This window comes from Girardinichthys multiradiatus, chromosome 15 (assembly GCF_021462225.1).
Source record: "Girardinichthys multiradiatus isolate DD_20200921_A chromosome 15, DD_fGirMul_XY1, whole genome shotgun sequence".
NCBI lineage: Eukaryota > Metazoa > Chordata > Actinopteri > Cyprinodontiformes > Goodeidae > Girardinichthys > Girardinichthys multiradiatus.
In genome coordinates this window covers 8,967,922-8,995,547 of record NC_061808.1, presented here as the reverse complement: position 1 = coordinate 8,995,547, position 27,626 = coordinate 8,967,922, and the positions used below count along the sequence as shown (strand labels likewise).

The following is a 27,626-nucleotide window of genomic DNA, read 5'->3' as shown; positions in this document are numbered from 1 at the left end:
TATACTAAAAACCACAAGGATTGGGATACCTCTCTCTGTCAGACTGATTATAACCATTGGAAAAGAGAAGGGGTCATACAGGTAGCAGAAATGGTTATGGCAGGATAAATCACACACAGCAGCAAGGGAGGAGAGAGTAAAATATTTATAGTTTAAGAGAACTGTCACAGCCACTTAGCATCTCTGTGGTACAGTTATGAGCCATCCAAGAGAATAAATCATCGTATTCTTAGTTGTACATGTTGCCTAGAGGTGAGGGCTAAAAATAATTTTCTTTTTTTTAACAATAAAATTGTAACTATCACCATTTCTCATTCTAAAAACATTTAAAACCCTCAAGAGAATAACGTAAAGCAGAGTGGGCACTAACATACAATAACATAGTTGTGCCAAACTGAAAAACTGAATTTTAATTTAAAATGTTAACGCAATCAGGTTAAGAGCACTTTTGGTAAATAAAGTTAGTTTATAAAGCCATAAGAAGAAGAATAAAACTAATGTGTTTGCAACAAAGGAAATTATCTGTCATCCAGATAATATAATGATCTTCCCAGTTTGGCAGATCGTCAGCTTGTTCAAATACTTTGTGATACATTGCTATCATACCTCCCAACCCTATTGTTACATGCTCTTATTTTGAAAGTCATGATTAGTACTTTTGCATGTTAGCATGCTAGGTCAGTTCAGCCTGTGGCCCATTTTGACCGATCGACAGACTCTGCTCATTAATTTTAATTACAGTTGGAATTATGAACCCCACAAAGATTGGGTGGTTTATGATGTGGTGCACAACACAATGAATGAGTGGACAGTTCCAACAGAGCTCAAATCCTTGACTACATGCAGCTGACCATTGAGTGATGTGACCTTATCAGACTGAGACCTCACCACACTGGGGCACTCCACAGATCAGGCCATCAAACCCTTTTCTCCAGGGTTTCAGATCAGATTATGCTTTTCAACAGAAACATCTAATGTGTCATGTTTGGACAACAACTGGTGTGTGCCATCATGTGTCCTCTTCAGACCAGTTGCTTCAGTATAGTTCCAGGGACCAGCGCTCAGTGACGCATCGGTCCAACCCTGCATGTCTCACAGTTTCCTCTGGCCCTCTCTGGCATCTTGATCACCTCACCAGCTGCCTCCCCCTGTACCTCCTTTCACCTTTAACCTGATATCTTGGCATTTGTAACCACATCTTGTTTATGTGTGTGAATTTTATCTTTGATTGGCTGATAACACTTTAAAATATTTCAAACAATTATTTTTATTTGGTATTTTAAGACAAAGTGTAATATCAGTAAATATCGTGGTTCTCACACAATGCTACATGCATTTTGAAAATCCATAATTTTCTTGGACCTCTGCAGTTTTTCTAATATTATACCAACCTTAAAAGTACTTCAAGACAACACAATGTTGATTTTCAGAGGTTTTTCTGGCATCTGGGCCAACTTAGATAGACTGTAGTGTCTACATTAAATGCAGATTTTTGAAAGAACAGTTTGTAAACTTTCATTATTATTTCATTTATTCCATTTGTACATATTCAAAAAATATCCATTTAGGCAAATTATTTCACATTTTAACCAGACAAATAAAAAATAAAAAACTGCAGGTCCAGTTCAAGCTGAATTTAGGGTTTTCTAGAGTCCATAAAAATAGTGATATGGCCCTTTTTTATTTCTCCATTTAGTCAGTTGTTAAATGACCAAAATACTCACAGACAGAATGTTGAAATCAAGGTGTGACGTCTCAAATCAAAGATAAAGCTTGCAGATTACATATACATCAATCTAAGTTCTTTAGTAAGCATTTTTCAGTTTGCGTCTTTTAGAAAATGGAAAAAGGAAATTAGTTGGTAAAATTATATATTTCTAATATTTTAAATACCTTTAATACCTTATTTTTAGTTTTTTTTAAACTAATCCACACCTGGAAAATGACTTTATAACACTGCTTAGGAACCCTGAAATACCTTTTCATTTCATTACAGCCTTTTTCCTTACCTTTCTTTTGCTCATACTTGTGTTTTCTAATATTTTCTTGATCAGGTAACATTCAAAAACTGCTGTGAATGTCAGATGCCATGAGCATAAATAATCATGTTAAAGCATTACTTACCTAGTCCAACGCTGCTGTTCTCCAACAGGTAGCTCAGGTGGTCAAACATGGCTTTCTGGTTCTGACGGCTAATACGACAGAAATAACACAAAAATCGACAGCAGCTGGCCACCATTTTGGGAAAGGCAATCTCCTGTGGAAAAACAGAGAACTCACTTTAATACATCTGAAGGATGCAGAGAATAACTTTCTGATACAGTTACACCCCTAAATTCATTATGGACACAACCTAATATTGTGTGAACATCAATCAGCTGATTGATGTTTTTTTTCTCGAAATGAAAGAAAAGTACTGGAAAGATCAACAAACATTATTAAAATGCCATTTTTTATTTTAGCAAACTCAATTTCTAAAGCTGCACCTTCCAGAAAATCTCATCAAGCAACAGCTTAACTATTAATCACACCAAATCCGTCCTGCTTTGTGAGCAGATCTTGATGCCTAAAGTAATTTGTCTGAACGTGCAGCTCCTGGAGAAGGATAGCCATGTATTAAATGTATGTTAGAAAACCATCGATTATAAAGCCTTCGATGGTTACATGTTATTCTTTTATAAACCATAAAAATTTCAATACAATTTATGGGAGGCACATTAATGATGCAGCATATTTGGCCATAAAATAGATATTACAACCCCCTGGAGCTTCAAATGGCCACAGTAAGAGACAAGCACGTATCAAGTGGCAGGCTGGAATTTATCTCTGACTGTGATCATAATGTCAGTGTCAGTCATCAGGGTCTTAAAGCTTCCTTAAGGTTTGTCTGTCAGGCTGAGGATAAAATCGTGTCTGATTCTGGCATCTAATCCCAGCTGGCTCCTCCAGCTTCTGTCAGCACACTTGAAGAGGTCTCCTCATACCCCTCTTATGCCTGGTCCACTCCTCTGGCGTCTCTATTACCCTTGTGGTTTTTCACAATATTAAGCTGTTGCTTTTGGCTCATCTTGCATCTTAGAATAAAAGTTGTTTTAAACACAACCTAATATGTATTTAAATATAGCCTTTGCTTTAGCAGCGACAATACCTGAATCTATTGGAAATGCTATGACCAGACAATTTTATTAAAATATTATATAACACCCACCAGGTGCATGCTAGAACTTGACTTCCAGGGCTGAAGCCCCGGATCTCTTAAAAGACGAAATTTAGAACTATTAAAAATAAGCACATAGCCACAAAATGGCATTGGATTTCACATTTGTATCTAAAAAACAATCAGATTTATTTCCATTGTGCTCCATATAATCACTGCACGCTTCACCTAACCTGGCAATGAGTTAAAAGAAAAAAAGAAAAAATTGTTATTTGAGCACACACTGCGACTGCACAAATACATGCATAGGCACTGGAGGACTGGCACTCTGTTCATCCTGGAGAAGTTCAGGACGGCTGTTCAGTCCAGAGCCGTCGGCCCTTCTCGATCCTTACTCGAAAAGTTACACTGAGCGCCTCGAACTGGGCTCAAACAGGGTGGAGCCAACCGGAGAGCTGATTCTGGTGCGTGTTTGCACACAGGAACAGGTGGAAGCAGAGCAGCATAACTCAGGCTTAAGTTAGCGATAAAACCTGAATGCTGACTCAGAATGGCCTGAGTAAGTTAAAGCTAATCACTGATTCACCCAGCAAGACATGATGTGGAGGTTTACTCTAATGAGCATCATCAGGGTCATGATGAAGAACAGAGTAGAGGGACTTTCGCCTGAGCTACAGGTAAAATTAAATGGCCTGGCAGTGATAGAAAACAGTAGGAATCCTCTCTGTGAGCTTCTAGCTGGATTAATCATGATGTGAAAAATATCTGGTCCTTCAGTCAAAATAAAAGTTACTGAACACATTAAAAAGGTTCTTCAGATCATAACATAACATAACATCTCATTGCTGCAGCCAGTCCTATAGACCAGTTCTACATGTAGAAAGAATAAATTGTTGCTGAATACACTGGGACAAAAACAACTGGTGCCACTAAGACATAGTGGAAAGTGTAAAAGTAAGCCTCCGGCTTCTTTTTCATATCTTCTGTGCTGATTCTAAACATATAGCCCTGCGTTGTTTAAAGGTGCAGTATGAGAAATAAAAATCATAGAAATTAATCTATCATCAAGGTGTACCATTAACTAGTTAACAGTTTTATTTTTCTGAATAACACATGTGATATTATATAAACTAATTAAACAAGGATATAAGATTACTCAAGGCAATGTATTCATACTATATGTATACAACTATTAATAACTGTAATAATACTAATAACAGAACAAAAGATGACCGTTCAAGAAAGGTCCAGGATGAGGCTCTATGTTATGTTTCAAACACCACAACTTAACACCCATTTCTCTCAGAAAGTGTTCAATAGTTAGAACTTAACTCATGGCTCACATGCTCAGTGGAGAACCACACAATGTTTCATTTAATATTTTTGGCAGGCCAGATTTCTTCATAAGTGGAATGAAGGGCTGAGAAGATGGCAATAAAACAGAACAGGTTCATGAAAAAAGGAAACATTTTAATGGAATGTTTGGAAAGCTCTCAGCATAATTAAATTCAATAAATGTGTTTTTAGGACCTTATCGTTTGACTAAGTTTTAAATAAATCTACTTTATACCAGTTTCCTTTTTTGAAGTGTAAGAAATTGAGACCACAGAGCCTCAGGAATTAAACATTTGGATGAGGGCGTAACGTTTAAAAAGGTCACTTACATAGATGAGAAAAGAAGCACATTTATTTGGCCCACAGTAAATATCTCTTTTGTCAGTAAAAAAATAGATTAGGTTTTTTTCCTAAATACAACAAAATGTGTCATTATCTGCTTCAGCAAAATGTTTTTTAATCAATCCTAAACTCTGTTTCTCCTCCATGTAGCTTCTAACAAACAAAAACCAAGTAAAACTATGTAAACCTTCTTTGTTTGATTCATAAGAATTTACATTCAATCAAAACCCAGCCTAGACATAGAACTGGTACAATGTCCTATATTATTTTAACTTTAAATGACTTAGAAACTCGGCCGCTGTCTTATGAAAATTAAAATATTTTGGGTCTGGGCTAAAGCCCCTACTGTTTCAAGACCCTAATACACCCCTGGCACCCACCATAATTACTAAAGACATGTAAAAAGCTTTCAAATAAATTATCTTTAACTGGGTCATTTTGTCTATACAAAAATATATATATTCAACTAAATTATATTTGTTAGAGTGGCATCTTGGGGTCACTAGTTCTCAAAATCAACCATTGTACACTATTAACATGAAACCACTTTCATGTAAAGGATAATTCAATGTTAAACAGGAAAAACCAACATAATCAGAGGTGGTGGTTCTAGATTTCATCTTTCTAACACCTACTCTGCATCCCTGGCTTGTCTCCCCATGTGGTTTTTCGGCAATTCACACATTGTGACCTGTGACCAAAACAACTCACATGGCATCATTAATGACATGTTTGGATTGTCAGGCAACACTGACCCAAACATTAAGCTGAATAGAGGATAGGACCAATGACCCACATGTCCTAACTGTCCCATTAGTGACTTCAATGGCTCTATTAGTGTGATTGTTCCGACTATAACTTCTGTTACTTCTAACCATGTTCAGAACTGAAGAATGCTTTTGGATGAAAGGCTATAGGTGTTAAGGAAACAGGAGAAGAAGTTGAGTTGCTTTCTTAGAAATATGCCAACTTAAGGAGTCCGGCAAGTGTCAACGGGTAAAAGAAAAAACAAAGCCGGTGGAAATCCGTGCTCACACTTTACTTTAGTAAAGTGCTCTCGGTTTTGCATTCCGTCTGCACGGATTGATCAACTGTGGATCAACTTTGCGCTCAGTTTTGTAATCCGTGCGTGCAGATTACTCAGTAATAAAATATATACAACATCTACATTTGCCTGGCTCTGTACAAATTACTTGTGTGGAAGGCATCCAAGGAAAAAGCCTTTTCTGTCTTGCCATCACAAACACTAACATTCACAGTTTACTAAAGGCTGCTGGGACTTGGTCCTATGGTAAAATAAGACAAAGGTTTAATGGTCACATACACCCAAGATGGATCTAGTGTAAAATAAAAAATGAAGACATGGAAAAGTAACTACTGTCCACTGTTAAGTATAGTGCAGGAACAGTGGTGCTGTGGGCCTGTTTTACTCCCCAAATTTCTGTAAGCCGTGTTAGAGTGCATAGATTCATGAACTCTTTGAAATATGTGAACATTTTAGATAAAAATAAACAGGAAATACTGTGGTGTAATCTAGAAATTTATTTATATAAAAAAAAAAAAATTGCTCTGCAAGACTTCTTGAAGAAAGAGTGACCCACATCCTGTTGCTTAAAGTAGACAGGCAAGTTTTTGTAGATCCAGAACCCCTCTCACCTCCTCAAACATTCAGACGTTTGCGTTTCAAGGAAAACACAAGAGACCCTTTCTATGTTTCAGATCTATTTTAATCAACAGATATACTGAACAAAAAACTGTGAAACAACTGAAAATATGTCTTATATTCTAGGTTCTTCAAAGTAGCCACCTTTTGCTTTGATTACTGCTCCGCACACTCTTGGCATTCTGTTGATGAGCTTCAACAGGTAGTCACCTGAAATGGTTTTCCAACAGTCTTGAAGGAGTTCCCAGAGATGCTTAGCACTTGTTGGCCCTTTTACCTTCACTCTGCGGTCCAGCTCACCCCAAACCGTCTCAATTGGGTTCAGGTCCGGTGACTGTGGAGGCCAGGTCATCTGGCGCAGCACCCCATCACTCTCCTTCTTGGTCAAATAGTCCTTACAGAGCCTGGAGGCGTGTTTGGGGTCATTGTCCTGTTGAAAAATAAATGATGGTCCAACTAAACGCAAACCGGATGGAATAGCATGCCGCTGCAAGATGCAGTGGTAGCCATGCTGGTTCGGTATGCCTTCAATTTTGAATAAATCCCCAACAGTGTCACCAGCAAAGCACCCCCACACCATCACACCTCCTCCTGCATGCTTCACGGTGGGAACCAGGCATGTAGAGTCCATCCGTTCACCTCTTCTGCGCCGCACAAAGACACAACGGTTGGAACCAAAGATCTCAAACTTGGACTCATCAGACCAAAGCACAGATTTCCACTTTGTCTAATGTCCATTCATTGTGTTCTTTAACCCAAACAAGTCTCTTCTGCTTGCTGCCTGTCCTCAGCAGTGGTTTCCTAGCAGCTATTTTACCATGAAGGCCTGATTCACACAGTCTCCTCTTAACAGTTGTTCTAGAGATGTGTCTGCTGCTAGAACTCTGTGTGGCATTGACCTGTTCTCTAATCTGAGCTGCTGTTAACCTGCGATTTCTGAGGCTGGTGACTCGGATGAACTTATCGTCCGCAGCAGAGGTGACTCTTGGTCTTCCTTTCCTGGGGCGGTCCTCATGTGAGCCAGTTTCTTTGTAGTGCTTGATGGTTTTTATGACTGCACTTGGGGACACTTTCAAAGTTTTCCCAATTGTTCGGACTGACTTAAAGTAATGATGGCCACTCGTTTTTCTTTACTTAGCTCCTTTTTTCTTGCCATAATACAAATTCTAACAGTCTATTCAGTAGGTCTATCAGCTGTGTACTATATCCATCTCCTGCACAACACAACTGATGGTCCCAACCCCATTTAGAAGGCTTGAAATCCCACTTATTAAACCTGACAGGGCACACCTGTGAAGTGAAAACCATTTCAGGTGACTACCTCTTGAAGCTCATCAACAGAATGCCAAGAGTGTGCGGAGCAGTAATCAAAGCAAAAGGTGGCTACTTTGAAGAACCTAGAATATAAGACATATTTTCAGTTGTTTCACAGTTTTTTATTCAGTATATAATTCCACATGTGTTAATTCATAGTTTTGATGCCTTCAGTGTGAAGCTACAATATTCATAGTCATGAAAATAAAGAAGACTCTTTGAATGAGAAGGTGTGTCCAAACATTTGGTCTGTACTGTATATATATATATACACATACACATACACATACACATACATACACACACACACATACATACATACATACATACATACGTACATACATATAAACCTCCATCCATAAACACACACATGTGCATATGGATGGTTGAATGGACCGATTTGTTTAGTTTTACCTGTGACTTGTCTCCTCCCAGGACGTTAACCATGACCTCCATGACAGTCTCATGCATTCCCAAAACTCTCATCAGATTGGGATGCTGGTAGAAAACTTTATTGTTCATAATGTCCCTACGACCACAAGAATGAAAGATATTTTTACATCCTGAAACAAATCACTAATAAACTTTACATTACTATTTAGAGCTCCTAAAAAACAAAGAAATGCAGCTACTGCATTTCTAGAAACCTGTTCCCTTACCCGAGCCCATCGATCATTAGCTTCTCCTCTTCCTTGCCCATGCGCACTGAAAGCAGAGACCTGATTTGACCTAGAGAGGCCAGCAGGCTAATAGCATCCTGCACGGAGGCGGCACTGATGGTGTAAGATTTCTTCATGGCCCAGAGCAGCTCGCCGATGCCATCGTACTGCCTCCTCAGCAAGCTGAACATGACTCTGACTAGCTCCGGGTCTTGGATGTGGGACTCCTGAGCCCAGCTGGTTATAGTCTGAGAAATGAGCTCCTTCAGGTTGGCTAAAGGAGGAAGAAAAGCACATGGAGAAATGAATAAAGGGACAGATTCTGTACTACAGCTTTAGTGCTGCATTTTATATGGTCTATTGCGTTGCTGCCAGTGGGTACTCTCTATTATTCACAAAAGATACATTTGAGAATGAAATAATTAGAAGCAGAAACTGATGGTATTCTGTAGTAATTCTTTTTTAAAATATACATAGTTGGCAAATAGTTTTTTGGGTATGACTTTCTTTAGATCGGTGTATGATGTGTTTCTTTTAGAGATTTTGTAGCCTACTTCAGGTCTGGGTGTGGCAAGTGAAACTAAACTTAAAAACTGTTGGTTAATCACTGGGAAGCAATCATACCTTCACATTTGGCCAGGCTGGTTTGGATTGCCTTTTTTCTCTAAATAAATTAGATAATAATTTAAAAACTGCTTTTTGGCAGCGTGGTGTAGTGGTAAAGCGGGCGACCTATATACAGAGGCTTCAGTTCTCAACGCAGCTGCCTGGGGTTCAAGTCCTGACTCTGGAAACCTGTGCTGCATGTCTTCCTCCTCTCTTCATCCCATTTCCTGTCTGCCAACTTAAAAATAAATAAATAAAAATCTAAAAACAAACCCAGCTTTTTTATTTTTCCTTTTATCTCTGTCTGATAAAATTAATTTTTTTATCTGAAAATCTAAGTCTTAAATCTATAAAGAACCAATTGCTTTTCCCACTGCACTGTAACAAACCTGACATTTCCTAACACTTCAATAGAACTTTGAAAAGACTGAAATATCTTTTGGTTTGACCTTTGAAATGAAACTTCATTAACTTTCAGAAATGTCCTTAATAAAACCTAATCATTGAATTTGACAAGTTTAGGTATTTTGTAAATTTGAAACACGCCAAAGGATAAATACACATAATTCAATATTAAAACAAACAACCTGGGAATGATTCTAAGATGAAAGTCCAGCTTGTCTGTGAAACTCAGCCCTAAAGAGTCATTAAAGTGTCATTAAACTTTCGCATTATAGACGAGGAGTAACAGGGCATCGCAGGCAGTCTCGCAGACCTGTAGTACCCAGGCTTTAGCTAAACGTTCTACAACTCTCTCTATAACATTGGTACACAAAAGCCCTTGCTGAACTTTGAGTGTTTCAGTCACACTGCATAACATCTGTAGCAAACAAAGGGTTGTATTCCAGCAAAATCCTAATGAGGGACGAGGCAGGGAACGGGATGCCCTAAAGGTGAAACTCCGACCGCCTCACAGCTTCCTTGTATCATCTCAGGCTATCGCACTTTTAACGAGATAGATTAAACGCAAAATGACCTACCATCTCTGCATTATCTGCATTACACAAGCCTTTAAAGCTCACACTTGCATATAGAATCTTAAAAGTACATCTTTAAATGCTCAGTGTTCATAGCATCTGAAACAAGGTTTAACAAACCTATTAACCAGAGAAATCACCTAAATTACAAAAAATGTATGGGGTTATTCAAACCTATTCAAACTCAGTTTCAAAAGGTCCGAAATTTAAATCGTAAATATATATTAAGTCATTTTAATTGTAAATGTTTTCATTGACAGCTGATAACACAATACACAGCAAATTCCTGAAAATACAGCATAGACATTAAAACAGTGTGTGAATAAAAGTCTTTCAGAATCCTCTCAGTCATCATTTGTCACCTTTATGTAACTTTTCAATAATGCAGTCTAGGCTGGGCGAGGAAGGAGTACAACATTAAAATTCATAGCCTGAAGCCTTACAGACTCTGAACAATAGTCTTTATTATTTGAACCTGAACAAAGCCACACATTCAGCAAAAGGCAGCAGAAAAAGTGTTAAAACATCTGACCCTAGCCTGTACTGAAGAACAGCCCTTGGCAGCAAGAAACTGGGAGGTGTACATCTATGATAAAGAAATCTCTTCTCAGTTTTGCAAGGTCAGGGATGTGTTTAATGACATCAGATTGATCAAATTTCCTAAAAATAATATATTTTGATGGTGACCTTGACTGAATCCTTTAAAAATGAAACTCTTAACTTTTAAAAGTAATTAATCTATATGCTTTTATATTGTCTTGAACTGAAGATGACAAATTCCAATGACCTCTGCTGCGATGTTTTATGTGAAACTGAATAACTATTTTAACATTTTACTTTAATACAGTAGACAGATGCTGGGGTGATGCTTTGGTGCATTTTTCTAACACCAAACAACTCAGCTTGGTTTTGATTTTATAAGGAGGAATTAGCATGTGAAGGATTTTACAACTTTAGCCAGTCGCAACAGAGCCTAGCCCTGTTTTCTGATGTTCAAACAGAGCTGGCTGCTAATTGGTCAGGAGGAATCACTGCCTGTGGGTGTCACTGTCCACATATCTGCAGCAGATATAACAGATTTCATATTGTGAAAAAGCATTTGACCCCACAGTTTTGACTTGGAGGATCAACTCCTCCATGTCCAAGGCCATGGTTTTCAATCTAAAAACAGTGGCTTGCCCTTCCCAAGTTGGAGGGGGGAGTCCTTGCCTCAAGTAGAGAAGTTTAAGTTTTTCATGGTCTTGTTCGCAAGCGAAGCAAGAATGGAGCAGGAGAACAATAGATGGATTGGTGTGGCTGCTGCAGCAATGCAGACACTGCACCAGTCTGTTCTGGTGAAGAGAGAGGAGAGTAGGGCAAAAACTCCTCATTTACTGGTCGGTCTACTCTCATCTCAGGCCATGAACTTTGGGTCATAACTGAAAGAACGAGATCCCAGATCCAGCGGCTGAAACAAGCTTCCACCCCACGGTGGTCAGCACTCCCTTAGAGATAGGGTAAGTAGCTTGGCCACTCAGGAGGAGCTCGTAGTACACCTGCTTCTCCTTTACTTCGAGTGGAGTTAGTTTAGGTGGTTTGGGCATCTGTTACGGATGCCACCTGGACGCCTGGGCATCTCTGCTGAGACTGCCGCCCCCTCAACTGGGTCCTGGTTAAATGGAAGATGATGAGTACGCCTTTAAAACATTTAAATTTGATTACCAAGTAGCAGAAGTTGTTAGAATATGAACTTGCATTTTTTTAATCTTCAAAGTCCAGCATGTTCTGTTAGATTTATTCAGGAAATTAAACCAGTGTTAAATAGATGAGGTTTTTGTAAAAATTGGATCTTTGGGCAAACAAAAGCAAAACAAAAACTGTCAGAGACATAAAATGACTTTCACCACCAAGATTATTCCCTGAAAATTTGACATCAAGTAGAACTGAAGGATGATGCATCACCTGTGTCTGGTGTATTCCTATTAAGACCCAAAGACCTATTTATCAAGGTTTTCGAAAGGCTACAAGAAAAAATCTGTCTCCTTGGAAGCAAATGGAAAAAACTACATTGCTCAAAAAAATAAAGGGAACACTTAAACAACACAATATAACAACTCCAAGTAAATCTAACTTCTGTGAAATCAAACTGTCCACTTAGGAAGCAACAGTGATTGACAATCAATTTCACAGCTGTTGTGCAAATGGAATAGACAACAGGGGGAAATCTTTGGTGATTAGCAAGAAACACTCAATAAAGGAGTGGTTCTGCAGTTGGGGACCACAGACCACTTCTTAGTACCCATGCTTTCTGGCTGAAGTTTTGGTGACTTTTGAATGTTGGTGGTGCTTTCACACTCGTGGTAGCATGAGACGGACTCTACAACCCACACAAGTGGCTCAGGTAGTGCAGCTCATCCAGGATGGCACATCAATACAAGCTGTGGCAAGAAGGTTTGCTGTGTCTGTCAGCGTAGTGTCCAGCAGGTTCACACTGAGCGCATGTGACAGACGTGACAGAGTCTGGAGACACCGTGGAGAGCGATCTGCTGCCTGCAACATCCTTCAGCATGAACGGTTTGGCAGTGTGTCAGTAAGGGTGTGGGGTGTGGCATTTCTTTGGAGGGCCGCATTGGCCCTCCATGTGCGCGCCAGAGGTATCCTGACTGCCATTAGGTACCGAGATGAGATCCTCAGACCCCTTGTGAGACCATTTGCTGGTGCGGTTGGCCCTGGGTTCCTCTTAATGCAGGACAATGCTAGACCTCATGTGGCTGGAGTGTGTCAGCAGTTCCTGCAAGATGAAGACATTGAAGCTATGGACTGGTCCGCCCGTTCCCCAGACCTGAATCCGATTGAGCACATCTGGGACATCATGTCTCGCTCCATCCACCAGCGTCACGTTGCACCACAGACTGTCCAGGAGTTGGCGGATGCTTTAGTCCAGGTCTGGGAGGAGATCCCTCAGGAGACCATCCGCCGTATCATCAGGAGCATGTCCAGGCGTTGTAGGGAGGTCATACAGGCACGTGGAGGCCACACACAATACTGAGCCTCATTTTGACTTGTTTTAAGGACATTACATCAAAGTTGGATCAACCTGTAGTGTGTTTTTCCACTTTAATTTTGTGTGTGACTCCAAATCCAGGCCTCCATTGGTTAATAAATTTGATTTCCATTGATGATTTTTGTGTGATTTTGTTGTCAGCACATTCAACTTTGTACAGAACAAAGTATTCAATGAGAATATTTCATTCATTCAAATCTAGGATGTGTTATTTGAGTGTTCCCTTTATTTTTTTGAGCAGTGTATATATACTGTATACTTTACATATAAAAACCATGTTTTTTTTTCTTTTCCAGTGTGAAGGATGATATAGGGGGGACAAAACCACCCTTGTAATTTGCAGAGCCCACAGAAATGTCAGCTTACTAGACCCTTTTTCTTAGCAGTGTTAACAGTCGCTTACTCGGAGCAGCCTGTTCTGTCTCTGCAGGCTCCTCTTCTGTCTTCTGAGGGGGGCCCTTGATCTTGTACAACAAAGCCAGGAGCCGACCTTTAATTGATGTATCCTGCTCTTCTTCCTCCTCTTCCACTGGAATTCCTGCCAGGGTAAACACCCAGTTTTAATGTGATTTTGCAACTGCTCAAGCAAGGAAATCTCATTTACAACAGTGCTGCTAAATCAGGCATAAATAAAGCAAGTCCAGTCTTTAATATTAGGTAAAAAAAACTAAAAAATTGAACCGAATATTTTTTTGTGAAAATACTGTTTAGTCATTGTCACACTGAAATGCATATCAACTGTTGAGCCAGCAGCGGAACTCTACCACAGTGCAGCCGTAATTCTTCATGGAAAGACTTGAGTTCATCCTGGATCTCCTCGGGACAAGGGCAGTCCTCCCCTGCACTGAAGTTCAGCAGAATATTGATCTGCAGGGAAAAAACAGAGAGATGAAGGAGAGAAGGGAAGAAAGCTTATAGAGGATGAAGTGAGCAAAAAAGATGCATGTGTGGAGACTGAATCTATAAGAATGGTCGAGATCACATTCCCTAAGTCACAGTCACCTTAATAATTAGGCCCGAGCAGCAAAGCAGCTGCGAAGGCCTATTGTAATTCGAATGTTTACTTGAAAGTGTGTCAGAAGACAGACAACTAGTGGGTCTAACTTTGTTTGAAGCACAGTAACTTTTCAGAAAAGGGCATGGCCGTGGTGGCGCGGCGAAGTCAGACGTCACGCCATGGCCATACGTTTGGCTCTAATTTCCACATAGATCATCTGATCTGCACAAAATTCAATGTGATTGATCCTTGTCCAGTCCCCAACAGAGATCTGATGACATATTTGGTGGGCGTGGCCTAATTCGTCCACAGCGCCCCCTAGACCATTTAAAAAAAACAGCCCCAAGCCATGCTTTGACCAAGGAATCTGAAATTTGGTACACTTATGTATCTTCTCTGGACCTACAAAAATGTCTCTTGTAGCATTGGTCTAAACCCCACAGGAAGTCGGCCATTTTGGATTGAAGTTGCCATTTTGACCCAGTTTTGACCGTTTCTAGCACGCATATTTGAGCAAACTCCTCCTACAGCTTTTGACTTACAGACATCAAAATCACTCAGTATACTCTTAAGGGATTGGGGATTAAAAGTTATCAAAAGCTTTTTGATACATGAAAGCGTGTGGGAGTGGCCACGCCTCAAAATATGACTTCTCGCCATAAAAGACTAAATTGACATAGCTCCTACAAGGAAAGTCACAGACACATGAAACCTTCTGGGATTGATCCGCTTCTTGGCCTGAACAATATTCACTGATCAGATGCTGACATCATTGATGCCCCGCCCCCTCAGAACAGGAAGTATCACGTTTTCCTTTACAGACTCAATGTTTGATGTTCTTCACCTAATCAATGTGAAACTGTCCCAAGTAACAGATAACATGATGCTCTTAGACAGTCGACAGTACTTACTGCTTTAGCTGGAGGGTGTGAATATGATGGGGTGGCGAATTCTGATGTCACGCCACCGCCATACGTTTGGCTCTAAATTACACATGCATGGTCGGATTCACTCAAAACTGAATATGCTTGATCTTTGTCAGCCCCCAAACAGCTCTATTGGATTACATTTAAATTTGGATCAACAGCACCCCCAAGGACACTTCAAGGGCTATATCTCCCTCATACATCCTCGGATCTATTTCAAATGTAGTATACATGATCATGACTTAATGATGGACATGTTGACACAGTCAGTTGATGATGTCGTTTTAGCCCCACCCACAAACAAACAAGTGAGTGCAGCTTCCATCTGGAAGGTCCGATTTACTCCAAATTTTGAATGCTTTTTGCCAGACTGAAACTCTGCATGACCAAAGATCATATGACCTGTTGCTCAAAGTGCCATCTACTGGCGACGTGTTGAAGTGAAGCAGTGTCATCGTCGGTGGCGTGTATGAGGTGATGCCAAGCTCCTGCGGTCGCTCAACAGCCCGAGTTGCGCTGATGGGTGCGAGGGCCTTCAAAGCTGCTTGCAGGTTTCTAGTTATTATTATTCTGGCGACAAATGAATCGCCTTTTTCGCAGCTTTAACATATACAAAAAGTCAGCAAATTTGACGGAGCTATCAGTCGTGTGTGAAATTTACGTATTTTAAGGGTTTCACGAAAGTCGCAATAAAAATGGCTCAACAGCGCCCCCCTGAAATTTTCAAAAAACCATCTGCATTGACCTTACTTTATCGTACAGTTATGAAATTTGGAACACTTGTAGAACTCCCCGAGAACTACCCAAAACTCTCTTGCACCCACATCCTACAATAAACAGGAAGTCGGCCATCTTGGATTGAAGTTTAAATTTTGACCCCATTTTTGCCGTTTATAGCCTCCGTATTTGATCGAACTCCTAGAGATTTTGAATGATCGCCTTGAAATTTGGTCAGTTTGCTCAGAAGGGATGGGGGATCTAAAGTTATCAAAATTGTGACTTTTTGACCATGCTGAGGGGGCGGAGCCAGGCCTCAAAATTTCACGACTCGCCAAAAAAATTGAAATTGTTATAGCTCTTACAAGGAAAGTTGCAGACACACAAAACATTCTGGTATTGATCCACATCTGGCCCTGAACAATATTCAATGGTCACATCCTGCCATCATCTAAGCCCCGCCCCCTCAGAACAGGAAGTGTCATGTTTTACTGTGAAAGGTCCAAATTTCACCCCCGTCACCTAATCAACACGAAACTGTCCCCAGTGACAGATAACAAGATGGTCTAAGTTGGTTTGGAACACAGAGACTTTAGGCGGGAGGGTGTGGCCATGGCGGCATGGCGATGACAGACGTCACGCCATGGCCTTACGTTTGCCTGTTATTTCCACATTTCTAAGCCCATCGCCACCAAACTCAATAGGATTGATACTGGTCCAGCCCCCTAAAGATTTCCAGTGATAAAATTGGTGGGCGTGGCCTAATTGCTCCACAGCGCCCTCTAGGAGCACTAAAACAACCAGCCCCAAGCCATGCTGTGTCCGAGGTGTATGAAATTCAGTACACTTATGTAACTTCTCAGGACCTACAAAAAAGTCTCTTGGACCCATTGTCCAAACCCCACAGGAAGTCGGCCATTTTGGATCAAAGCCGCCATTTTGTCTCATTTACACACGTCGAATCTGAGCGAACTCCTCCTACAGCTTTTTACTTACAGAAATCGAAATCAATCAGTATGGTCTTAATGCACTGGAGATCAAAAGTTATCAAAAGCTTTTTGCTACATTAAAGTATGTGGGCGTGGCTAAGCCTCAAAATCTGACTTCTCGCCATGAAACACGAAACTCTTATAGTTTCTACAAAGAAAGTCACAGAGACATGAAACCTTCTGGGATTGATCTACCTCTGGCCCTGAACAATATTCACTGATCAGATGCTGACATCATCGAAGCCCCGCCCCTTCAGAACAGGAAGTGTCATGTTTCACTTAGTGTGGGCCATATTTGATCTCCTTCAACTAATCAACATGAAACTGTCTCCAATGACAGATAACACGCTGGTCTAACTTAATCTCCAGTACTGACAGGTTTGGCTGGAGGGTGTGGCGGTGGTGGCGTGGCGAAATCTGATGTGACGCCATGGCGAAACGTTTGCCTCTAAATTACACTATTTACTCCAAACTCAATATGGTTGATCCTTGGCAGTCCCTAAACAGCTCTATTAGATTACATATGAATTTGGCTCAACGGCGCCCTCTACGACACTTCAAGTGCTATAGCTCCCTCATGCCTGATCGGATCCACTTCAAACTTCCTATACATCATCATGTATCGATGCTGGACATGTTGACACAGTCAATACATTACATCACTCTAGCCCCGCCCACTAATAAACAAATGACTGTAGCCTCCATATGGAAGGTCCGATTCACTCCAAACTGAATATGCTTGATCTTTGTCAGCCCCCAAACAGCTCTATTGGATTACATTTAAATTTGGATCAATAGCGCCCCCTAGGACACTTCAAGGACTATATCTCCCTCATTCATCATCGGATCCACTTGAAATGTAGTATACATGATCATGAGTTAAGGATGGACATTTTGAAACTGTCAATTGATTATGTTCTTTTAGCCCCACCCACAAACAAACAAGCGGCTGCAGCTTCCTTCTGGAAGGACCGATTTACTGGACATTTTGAATGCTTTTTGCCAGACCGAAACTCTGCATGACCGAAGATCATATGACATGTTGCTCACAGTACCACTTAGTGACGACGTGTTGAAGTGAAGCAGTGTCATCGTCGGTGGTGTGTATGAGGTGATGCCAGGCTCCTGCAGTCGCTCAACAGCCCGAGTTGCGCTGAGGGGTGCGAGGGCCTTCAAAGCTGCTTGCAGGTTTCTAGTTACATTTGTAATCCCCCAAAGAAATGTACCTCAAAGGCTTACTTAATTTATAAAAAAAATGAATGCGAAAGTTAGAATTTCTAGCAGCTTTTCTTTAATCCTCTAAGAGTAAAATTATCCACAAAAACTAAAATATATACATTAATTTACCTGAATGTGTTGCTAAAAGTTATAGAATGGCTTGAGTTGACCTAATAACTTCATGTTAGTGATTAAGATTGACAAATGCTGGTAGTTTCTCGATTTAAGCATAAAAAAGGTTTATTACAAACAGAAAAAAAACCTATTTATATGATGTCCAGGAAAAAAACTGCAAAACCCAAACCTTTAATAAATTGGAAACTACTGGAGCAAACGTGTAACTGTCTACAGTCATTTAAAAAAAATCTTGGAATTGACTAACAGGTGCTTTAATGTTATGTTTACAATCTTCCACCATGCATCATGACCTTCAAACTTTAAATTAAAAACATAAAGCACCTTAAACAGTGTCATTTCAAATTTTCTTGCTCTTAAATGCCAGATGTTAAGCTCGACTGCACAGCCATTTCACTTTGTGTTCAATTTAGCTTCACATTAAACCACAGATGCCCTTTAGGTATTCCAACTCAAAGTGATCAGGATCAGGTACGCTAAGGTTTTACTCTGAATCAATTGATGAAACCGCCCCTAAACAGGCTTTACATCTTAAACTTTGTGAGATCTATGAACAAATAGATTAATGTGAGCAAAGTTTAGAAGCTAAAATCATCAAACTGTGAAAATAAACTTATTGATTTAACAATATGTGGCCAAAGGCTTATCAGAGCTACTGCTGAGCGAAGCCTTGGTAATAAACTTGGACCACATAGGAGACTCTTGCCCCTCTGACTGTCCTGTAGGGTCTGCTATGACAGTGGTCTGTAACTCTTAATTACGTTAACCAAAAGAATGAGAGAGAAATTAGCAATGTTTTAAAGGCATTACCAAGGTGTAGTTTTAGCAGGAAATCTATCTGATCTTGGCAATATCTTTTTTTCAGTCCTTTTATGCCATGAGGGTGTAAAGTGTGTTTTATTCCTGGAAGTGGGGTACATATGTTTGTGTGAAAAAGGACTCATCAGACCTTGGTCTACTCAATAAAATAAATTCTTCCATTTTTAAAAGTTAGATGTTATATAGTACATATTTGTAAAATTTGGGAGTTTGTTTTCGAAGGGTGAAGTAGGTTTTTGGGATTTATCGAGCAGAATTAATTTAGTAGTAACAGAAAATTAACTCTTTATTGTCTTGATTGCTGAAACATGTACGAGAACATAGCCTGTGGCAGAAACACTTTTAGATGGAAAAGGACAACAACGTAAGGAAAAGGTTCAGCAAATTACCATGCCTGCCACAAGCACCACAAGAAGAGCAGAGTTATTATACCAAGATGTACAGACCCAGCTAGACTGTGTAATTTAAAGTGCATTTCACATAAATTGGTTTGCAGTTTTCTGTTCAGCAGATGATTTCATCGGCTAATGAATAATTAATCAGTAATTAACAACAAACTCTTGTGTTAATTAAATGTTAAATAAAAACGAAAGAAAATATTTTTGTCAGTTAATTTAAAATGTTCAGAACCCAAACTGTTTGTATGATGGCGGTAGTGGACCTCCTACTATTTTAGTTGGGGACCACTGAACTAGAGCCATTGAGGTGCTGTACCTGCTCATGTGGTGGTGAGCGGAACTCCTTGGTCTTCTTGGCCGTTACGGCGGCGGACATGTTGAGAGCTAGCATCAACTCGTTGTAGCGGAACTTCTGGTTGTACTGCAGCTTGGAAACAAAGCGGTCAGAGAAAGAGACGATGGACTCGATGCGGTGCTGTAGCTCGCAGTCGCAGAAGTAGTGCAGCAGCTCACACATCTGAAAATAGCAGAAATCTGCTCATCAGATAAAGATCTTAATGTTTAACTTAAACATTAAGACCTTTAACTTAAGGTATTGACTGCTGAAAATTTAAAGGAAAGAAACTGAGCATTTATGGTGCAGACAGGTGTGTTAGTGTTCAGTCAACACCACCCTCAATCGTGAACATAACTTAAAATAATGACAGATGAAAATTCAGTTTATCAAATAAGTAAAAGAAAAATTTTGAATTAAACCTTAACAGAGAAAACGAAGGACCTAGAATCATTTTCAGTTCAAGTACTTATTCACTGAAATTAAAGATTTCTCTACAATGGCTTCATCACCTGGCGTTTGACAGACTCCGGCAGGGACTTCTCCAGCAGACCTTTTGGAGTTGGTTTGCTCTCCTTAGTCTCCTCCTCTCCTGCCTCCACAGCCTTTTCCTCGTTCTTGCTCACCTCCTCTTTCTCCCGTGCCATGACAAGCTCACCCCCACTCCCTTCTTCTCCCTCCTTGGCCTCCCCAAACACGTTGGGCTCAATTAGGAGGAGAATCAGCCTCACTTCATCACTGGTCAGGACTCCCATGATGAGCAGTGTTGCGATGAGCTTCAGGATAGGGACGAACTGGTACTCTAAACTCCCCCCTACCGGGTCTCGGATATGGGAACCTCCTCCCTGCACGGCCTCTGTGAGCATGCTGATGGCTTTCTCCTTCAGGATGCCCAGTGGGATCTGGGGGCTGTAGAGGTACTGGTGCCGTGTAGTGTTGATGATGCCGACCGGGGAGAAGTTGACTCGAGATTTGAGGGAAGTGCTCAAGCCCACTCCAGGAAGAGAATGTCTCTTGGATTCATCTGGGAACAGCTTGATAGAACGGGTCTCATCTGTCACAGGGATAATGAACTCGTTGTTCATCATTAGGCGTGCTTCTTTCGCCGTCTCAAGATGAATGCTGGAAAAAAAGAAGAATTAACTTCACTCTTGCATATCTTGATTTAAACTGATGGTTCTTTAAAAATCACCATTATATATCTAGTGGAACTGGCAGGATAATGAGTTTTTCAACCTTTGTGGACTAAACCTGTGCAATAAAACGTGGCTGTAAACGTATCTACAGCTGAAACCAGATATTTACTGTGTAAGAAGGCACAATCTTTTTTAATCCCTGTCTGCCATTAAATCAGATTCAAATTTACTAATTTTGTGTCAGTTGGGATTACCAAAACTATTCCTATTTCCTAAATGCCAGAAAGATTATGAAGATATTTTTATAAAAATGTATTGTTACTTTTTGAGAAAGTAAGAGATTTACACATCCTATGTTTTTAAACATTTAAGTCCAGATGATGATGCCATGGCTTTGGAAGCTTCTGATAGGTTATTCCACATTATTTGAATTATATGGTGGCACACCTGTAGATGTATTTTAAGGCAGCACCTCAAACACACTGCTAACTTGTGTGACATGGGTAAATTAAAATAAATCTGTCAAAATATCAAAAAGAGAATTTTGGATCTCCACAAGTCAGGTATATTTTTGGGCACAAGCATAATCTTGCGTATGTGCTTTGTGGCAGAAAAAATACTGGCCCCCTTAAAAAAACAGATGCCTACATGAGTAAAGAATTTATGGGGAAATATGGAAATAAAACCTCAAAGTGTCAGCCAGAAAATCCAAGTTTGGGCATAAATGGGTCTTCCAAATGGACAATAAGCATACTGCTAAATTAGTTATAAAGTAGCTTAAGGGCAACAAAGTCCATGTTTTGACGTTACACCAGTTCTGTCAGGAAGAATGGGCCAAAATTACAGCAAACTACTGTGAAAAGCTTGTGGATGGATACTTAAAGTATTTGACCCAAATCACACAGCTTAAAAGGCAATCCTAACAAATACTAAGGAAATGTGTGTAAATTTTCAAATGTAAAGACATTTTTATACATTTTCTAATTAATCTGGCATTTTGTAAATAGAAATAAATTTGGAATTCCTAACTGACTTTAAATTTAGCATGATTTAAACAGTGAGAAAAAGTATTTCTGTATAGTGGATGTACAAAAAAGGGCATTTAAAAGTGCCAGGCATAAACAACTGCATACAGCTGATGACCAATATTAAACTTTTTGCCATAAAGAATCACGAAAAACAGCAAATGCCCAACATGAACCCTAATGCCCTCTGGTACATTATTGTTTTTTTAATTAATTAATGTGATCTTCAGCTTAGCGAACTCACTTTTGGACATGTTGAAAAACTCCTCTGCATGAGTGTCACATTCCTCCAATAAAATGTATGTCACAGAGCTCCGCTGTTATGGATGTTTTGCAAGTGCTACTCAAATATTAACGTCACTAATCTCTGTCATATGCAGATGCTATGTCTGCACTGATGAAGATTCACAAACCTTGGCATGCTGGATGCTTTGAGCAGCTCCAACTAATGACAGTATGACCTACTTTCTGATTAACTCATAAAGAAACATCTGGCCACTTGAGGACACCCAAACACTTTGTATACAGCTTGAACTTTTATCTTCCGATGGTCAACAAAAAAACAAGAGTGACATCATGGCAAAAATAACTTGCTGTGTTTTAATGCAGAAGAACTCTAAACTTTTTACATTACATTACACACACACACACACCCACACACACACACACACACACACACACACACACACACACACACACACACACACACACACACACACACACACACACACACACACACAAACACACACACAATGCATACATACCAGGGACCCATTACTTGTAACAACAAACTTCAAAGGACAGGACTTTTCCACAAAATGTGCTTCATTTGTTCATTTTTAGCCCAATGTTTAGAATTCTGATCTATGCCAATATATTTTGCACAAAAAAAACACTGTGTGACAGCTGCTTTAACACTTGTCATCCTTCAGAGGAATGTATCTTTTTACTGTATGCCAAGTTTTTCATTGTTCATTGTGCAGAGTCAAAAGAAAAGCTTTAAAAAGAGCCTAATGCAGAGTTACAAATATTACATGGATTTTTTTTCATGTTAAGTTAAAAGGGATGCAAGTCGGCAACACAAATGCATCTATTGCATTAGTATAATTTACTGGATAATAGTGCTTGTTGCTTGTGTGTACAGCTCCATCACATTAGCAGTTATTGGCACTAAGATTGACACTGAAATAGCCATATATCAGAATAATTTGTGTCTCTATTCTTTGTGGTGTGGCTGAGGTGTAGGTATAAGGCCAGTTGTAATTTTCTGCTTTCATTTTTCATCATCATCTAAAAGAAGGAGAAATAAATAGATATTTTATTTAGCAACCAGTCAAACATAATGAAAAAGCAAACCCACCTGATGAGGACATCATAGAAGCCTTTTCTGAGCATGCCTGATAGGTACTGGTTGTCGATAGTGTAGAGAAGCTGTGACTGGTCTAAATGGCTGCACAGAGCGTGAGCGACACGGGTGTTTCCAAGAGCACAGAGGGCGCAGTACAATTTCAGAGTGTGGAAGTGAAACTTCCTCAGGTCCTCAAGCTCTGACAACTCCATGATGTCCAAACACCTGAAAAATGGCATGAAAATAAGATATCAGCTTTTTGGTCCACTTGTTGATATGTTTATTGACCCTTAGATTTAGGTATGTTTTCTCTGTCTGTGTCTCCTTTGATCTGTGGAGTTCTACAAGTGTAAATTTTAGGTTCCATCCTCTTTGTTGAAAAGTTACCTATTTCAATAAATTAGTCCACTAAGTGAAACATTATATAGATGAACTGCACACTAACTGCTGTTTTCAAGCCTTTATTTCTGTTAATTCAGATTTTCTGTTTACAGCCTAATAAAAACATGACATTTAGGATTAAAATATTATATCAGACAATTAAAAAAACATTTTTTAATACAGAAATGTGGCTTTTTCGAAAGATATGTTGTATACCTGCTTAAAAATTGTTATTTTCAAAAAATACTCTTAATCTAACAAACAATCCTCATTGGAACATATATTCTAATTCATTGAATATGGCTGTATGCTTCCTTTGGGGTCTGTTTGAGTAATGCAAACCCTAACACAGCTTTGACAGTGCTATTGACCTAATAAGTACATTTTCACATTCATTTAGACAAAATGTTGGTGTGACCTTTGGCTTAAAATTTGACAAATGATCAACACAGTTGAGAAGTGGAGCTTTTTCCAGCTACTGTTCCTCAGTAAAATCCTACATACCATTAAAAGACTTTGAGAATATAATCCATGTTTTTATTAAATTTCGCTTGGAATACTGTATCTTTCTGTATGTTGTTACTGATAAAACCTCAAGTCAATGCCTGAAAGCCATGCAAGCTGCAGCTTCATACCAACGTGATTTCCTGCTCCTTTCAGGATCCAATATAAACGGTTTCTGCTTGTTTTTAAGTGTCTTAAGGGTATGATACCCCTTTGCCTGTCCGAACCTTTGCACCCTTACAGTCAAGCTAGAGCAATAAGGTCAAAAAGTCAGCAATTATTAGACACCCCTTGATCCAGGCTCAAAAGTGGCAGAACTTTCTCCACCACCTCAGAGCAAAGCAACTGCATTTCCATGCACCTTCATCTTGAAACGATTGTTTATTTAAACAAGAATTGGTTGAACAAGACTAAACTGGCTCAAATATATACATGCAGCCCATCAAATATTTGGTTAAAGGTCCCTTAGCTAGATGAAAAGTCAACAAGCTTTCTTCATGTATTACATTTGCTATTCGACCAATCTTATCAGAATTTAAAGAGCTCATAGTTAGTTTTTTGTAATGCACAGTGCATAAATCTCCATTAGCATTAAGGTCAAAGCAATTTTACAAATTTAATGTTAACCTGCCTTAAACATTCATAAATAATTTTTCATTTGTGTTTTGGATTATTATCCTGTTGGAACCTACAGTTGTTTTCCAACTTTCATCCACAGCTGTTGATTTTTAGGAGACGTTGAAGAATCCAGAGTTAGTAGAAGAAATTGGTAACCTTGCTTCCAAAAGTTCATTTAAAGTTATATTCTGTTTATGGACTAGGAAAATCGGGTTAGACTGAGCAAAGTGCTTGAGGTTGGATTTCTAAACAGGTTGCACAAGTTGTTTGATTGGGTGGGGGTGGTTTGGAAACATGAAGAGTCTCTTTAAGGTGCTCTTTAGGAGTATCATATGTGATCATCAGCTCTAGGAGTGCATTCCAATATTAACTCCTGTTTGTGCAACACATTTGTACTACTGGCAGAGCAATAGTACCTCAGCATGATGCTGTTACCACCATGCGTGACAGTTGGGAACAGTGTTTTTATGTCTGAAAACTTCACTGTGATACCTTCCTGGGTTATTGCTTCATATATTTACCAATTTTATCTAATCTGAAGGGTACAGTTTGGATCAGATGGCTAAATTTCAGCACAATATGGTGTTCCAGTAGGAAAGTGATACCATAACATACCTAAACTGGTTTTGGAATGCTTATGTTTAGCTTTCTGAATGGCTTCATTCATTCAAATTGAAAATGTGAATCATGCTTAAAAGCCAAATCTGTGTCACTTAAACCAATTTAAATGCAGTACACTAATTCTTGCAAGAAGAGTGGTGAAATACCCAGCCAGAATTATATACAGTAACACGCTTGTTGATGACTGCAAAAAGTGGTATCTCTACAGCGTGCTAGGATTCATCAAAATATTTATTAGGGGTCAAAACTCTACTCTATGTAGGGCTTTGACCCTGTCTGGATTAGATAAAACCTAATTCATGTCAAAAACTAAAGTTTTTTGCTGTATAATCATTTGACCCAAGAAGAAAAGCAGTTCAAAGATGTCATTAAAAAAACTCAAAATGCCTTAATGACTGTATGTAAACTTCTAAATGACAGAAAAACTTGATGGTTCAAAATTACCATGGGAAGACTGTTCAAACAGATAAAAACAGATAATGTTCTGTATCCAACAGCATTTTATTTATATTACCTGTTCTCTTCAGGTATGTGCACAGCCATCATCTGCAGAGGCTCCAGACACTGCACCACCCAGCCGTGCCTCTCACTGACCCGAGCTGTCTCCACATTTAGGAAGGTGTTCGGCATCCGACTCCAAAGCACAGCCACGATTGTCTGCACATCTAGACGTGGTGGACACTGAGGAACTGGGTTCCGTTGCTCGCTTCGGAACATGGCTGATGAGAGCGGCATAGCATCCTGGGATGTGAGATAGATATCAGGAAGAATTTTCTAGGGTTCCTTCAATTCATATTTTGACACAAAAGTGTATCCTTCACTGACGCTTTAAGAGGCAAAGAGAAGCATGAGGAAAGGTTAACGTTAATATTTAATATTCAGCTGCGCTGTAATACAGCTATCTATATTTTAATAGTGCCTTTTTATAACATACACTTGCATACAGTTATTCATATTTTGCTTCTGTTATATGATGTGTTTAGCAGAAGCAAATTGAAACAAACCTTTATCTTGACAAATTCAAACTGGAAGAGGTTTGAACTGGTAGGGCAGCAAAACACAGCAGGGAAAAGCTTGGTGTTTGGCTCCACCTGAGAACAAATAAACCAGAATTATCCACATGTATCACTAAATGCATAGAAAATATTGATTATAAAACTCAATAATGTTTTAAAAATATTCAAAGCGGCAAAGCATTTGTGATCCTTGATATGTGGAAGATTAACCATGATGAGCACAGAGGTGGACTTGTGGTGTTGGATCGCAATTGGTGTTGGACATTGTATACTTGACAATAATTCTGAACCTAGTCACAGTGATCATTGATAAATGTTACAGGCAAAAAGAAACACCAAGAGCTTTAGTATGCTAGTAGGACAATACTTTTTAACATTTTTATAATCCTCTGCCTTGATAGTGCTGCTTCTTCTGAAGAAAAAACTACATATTAATCAATTAACCACGAACAGTCCGACAAAGACTCATATATTACAAGAGCATGAGAAACTGGAGATAAAAGCTATTTGGTGGAGAAATTTAGAAATGTCAGAGGTATTTGTGGTGGAGATGTGCTGTTTCCTGATCAATACCAAATTTTTGAGGTCTGTTTATTCCTATTTGCTTTGAGCAACCTGGTCATATGCAGACAGAAAAAGTGGGAGCATTGATCTATTTAGTGAACGGGGAAAACTTGCAACTGTATTTGACCTGCTGATCACTTACTTTGGCAGATTTTACTCACTTTCTTATTGATCCATCCCTAATTAAGTGTAATATAACATAGATATCAGTAGAGGAAGACCACAATCATTAAGGTGTCCAACAGTGTTATGACTCAGAAATCAAAAAACGATCAGAAATGTGTTTTTAATTTTGAAACTCACTTTCTGCAAGTCCACTTTAATGATGTTGAATTGTTTTATTTTAACCCAAAATAATCCTGGAAAGTCTTTGTAAGTTTATGTAGCCTTGATTAATAAAAAAAAATGGTTACAAATGTTTACAAAAAATAATAAAGAATTAATGTGGATTTCCAATTCATTTTTGTTTTGCCATTAGGGTGAATTGGATGGATGTATTTTGATGCAAGCATAAAATAGCATACATACACATTGAAGCTTATGCCCTGTGGCTTCCCCCACTATATAGGACTGTAGAGTCTTATTAACCTGATACGCTGTAGGCAGTTCTTTTCCGTTGGCAGTGAAGGCGACGAGGCCGGTGGCCAAGTCAACCAGACAGCCGATTTCCAGGTCGGTGTTGGAGCGGCTGGAGGAAGAGGGGCCGAGAACATCTGCTGCACACACCATGTAGCAGTTACTTCTCTGAATACTGCAGCAAAAGCAATCACAGGAAGAGTTTAGA

At 39.4% G+C, this 27,626-nt stretch overlaps 1 protein-coding gene across 2 annotated transcripts in view; it reads right to left on the bottom strand.

Annotated features, from left to right (window-relative positions):
- The window catches only part of ryr3 (ryanodine receptor 3), a 153,647-nt gene that overhangs the window by 60,133 nt on the left and 65,888 nt on the right, over positions 1-27,626 (bottom strand). For both annotated transcript variants that reach the window (XM_047387608.1, XM_047387609.1), the window contains exons 32-42: positions 27,431-27,593; positions 26,267-26,353; positions 25,777-26,003; positions 23,151-23,363; positions 20,142-20,751; positions 19,612-19,812; positions 13,861-13,963; positions 13,500-13,634; positions 8,471-8,744; positions 8,226-8,340; positions 2,125-2,257 (exon numbers count right to left, since the gene is read on the bottom strand). In XM_047387608.1, the coding sequence (XP_047243564.1) occupies positions 2,125-2,257; positions 8,226-8,340; positions 8,471-8,744; positions 13,500-13,634; positions 13,861-13,963; positions 19,612-19,812; positions 20,142-20,751; positions 23,151-23,363; positions 25,777-26,003; positions 26,267-26,353; positions 27,431-27,593 (2,261 nt within the window). The remainder of the gene's footprint in view (positions 1-2,124; positions 2,258-8,225; positions 8,341-8,470; positions 8,745-13,499; positions 13,635-13,860; positions 13,964-19,611; positions 19,813-20,141; positions 20,752-23,150; positions 23,364-25,776; positions 26,004-26,266; positions 26,354-27,430; positions 27,594-27,626) is intronic.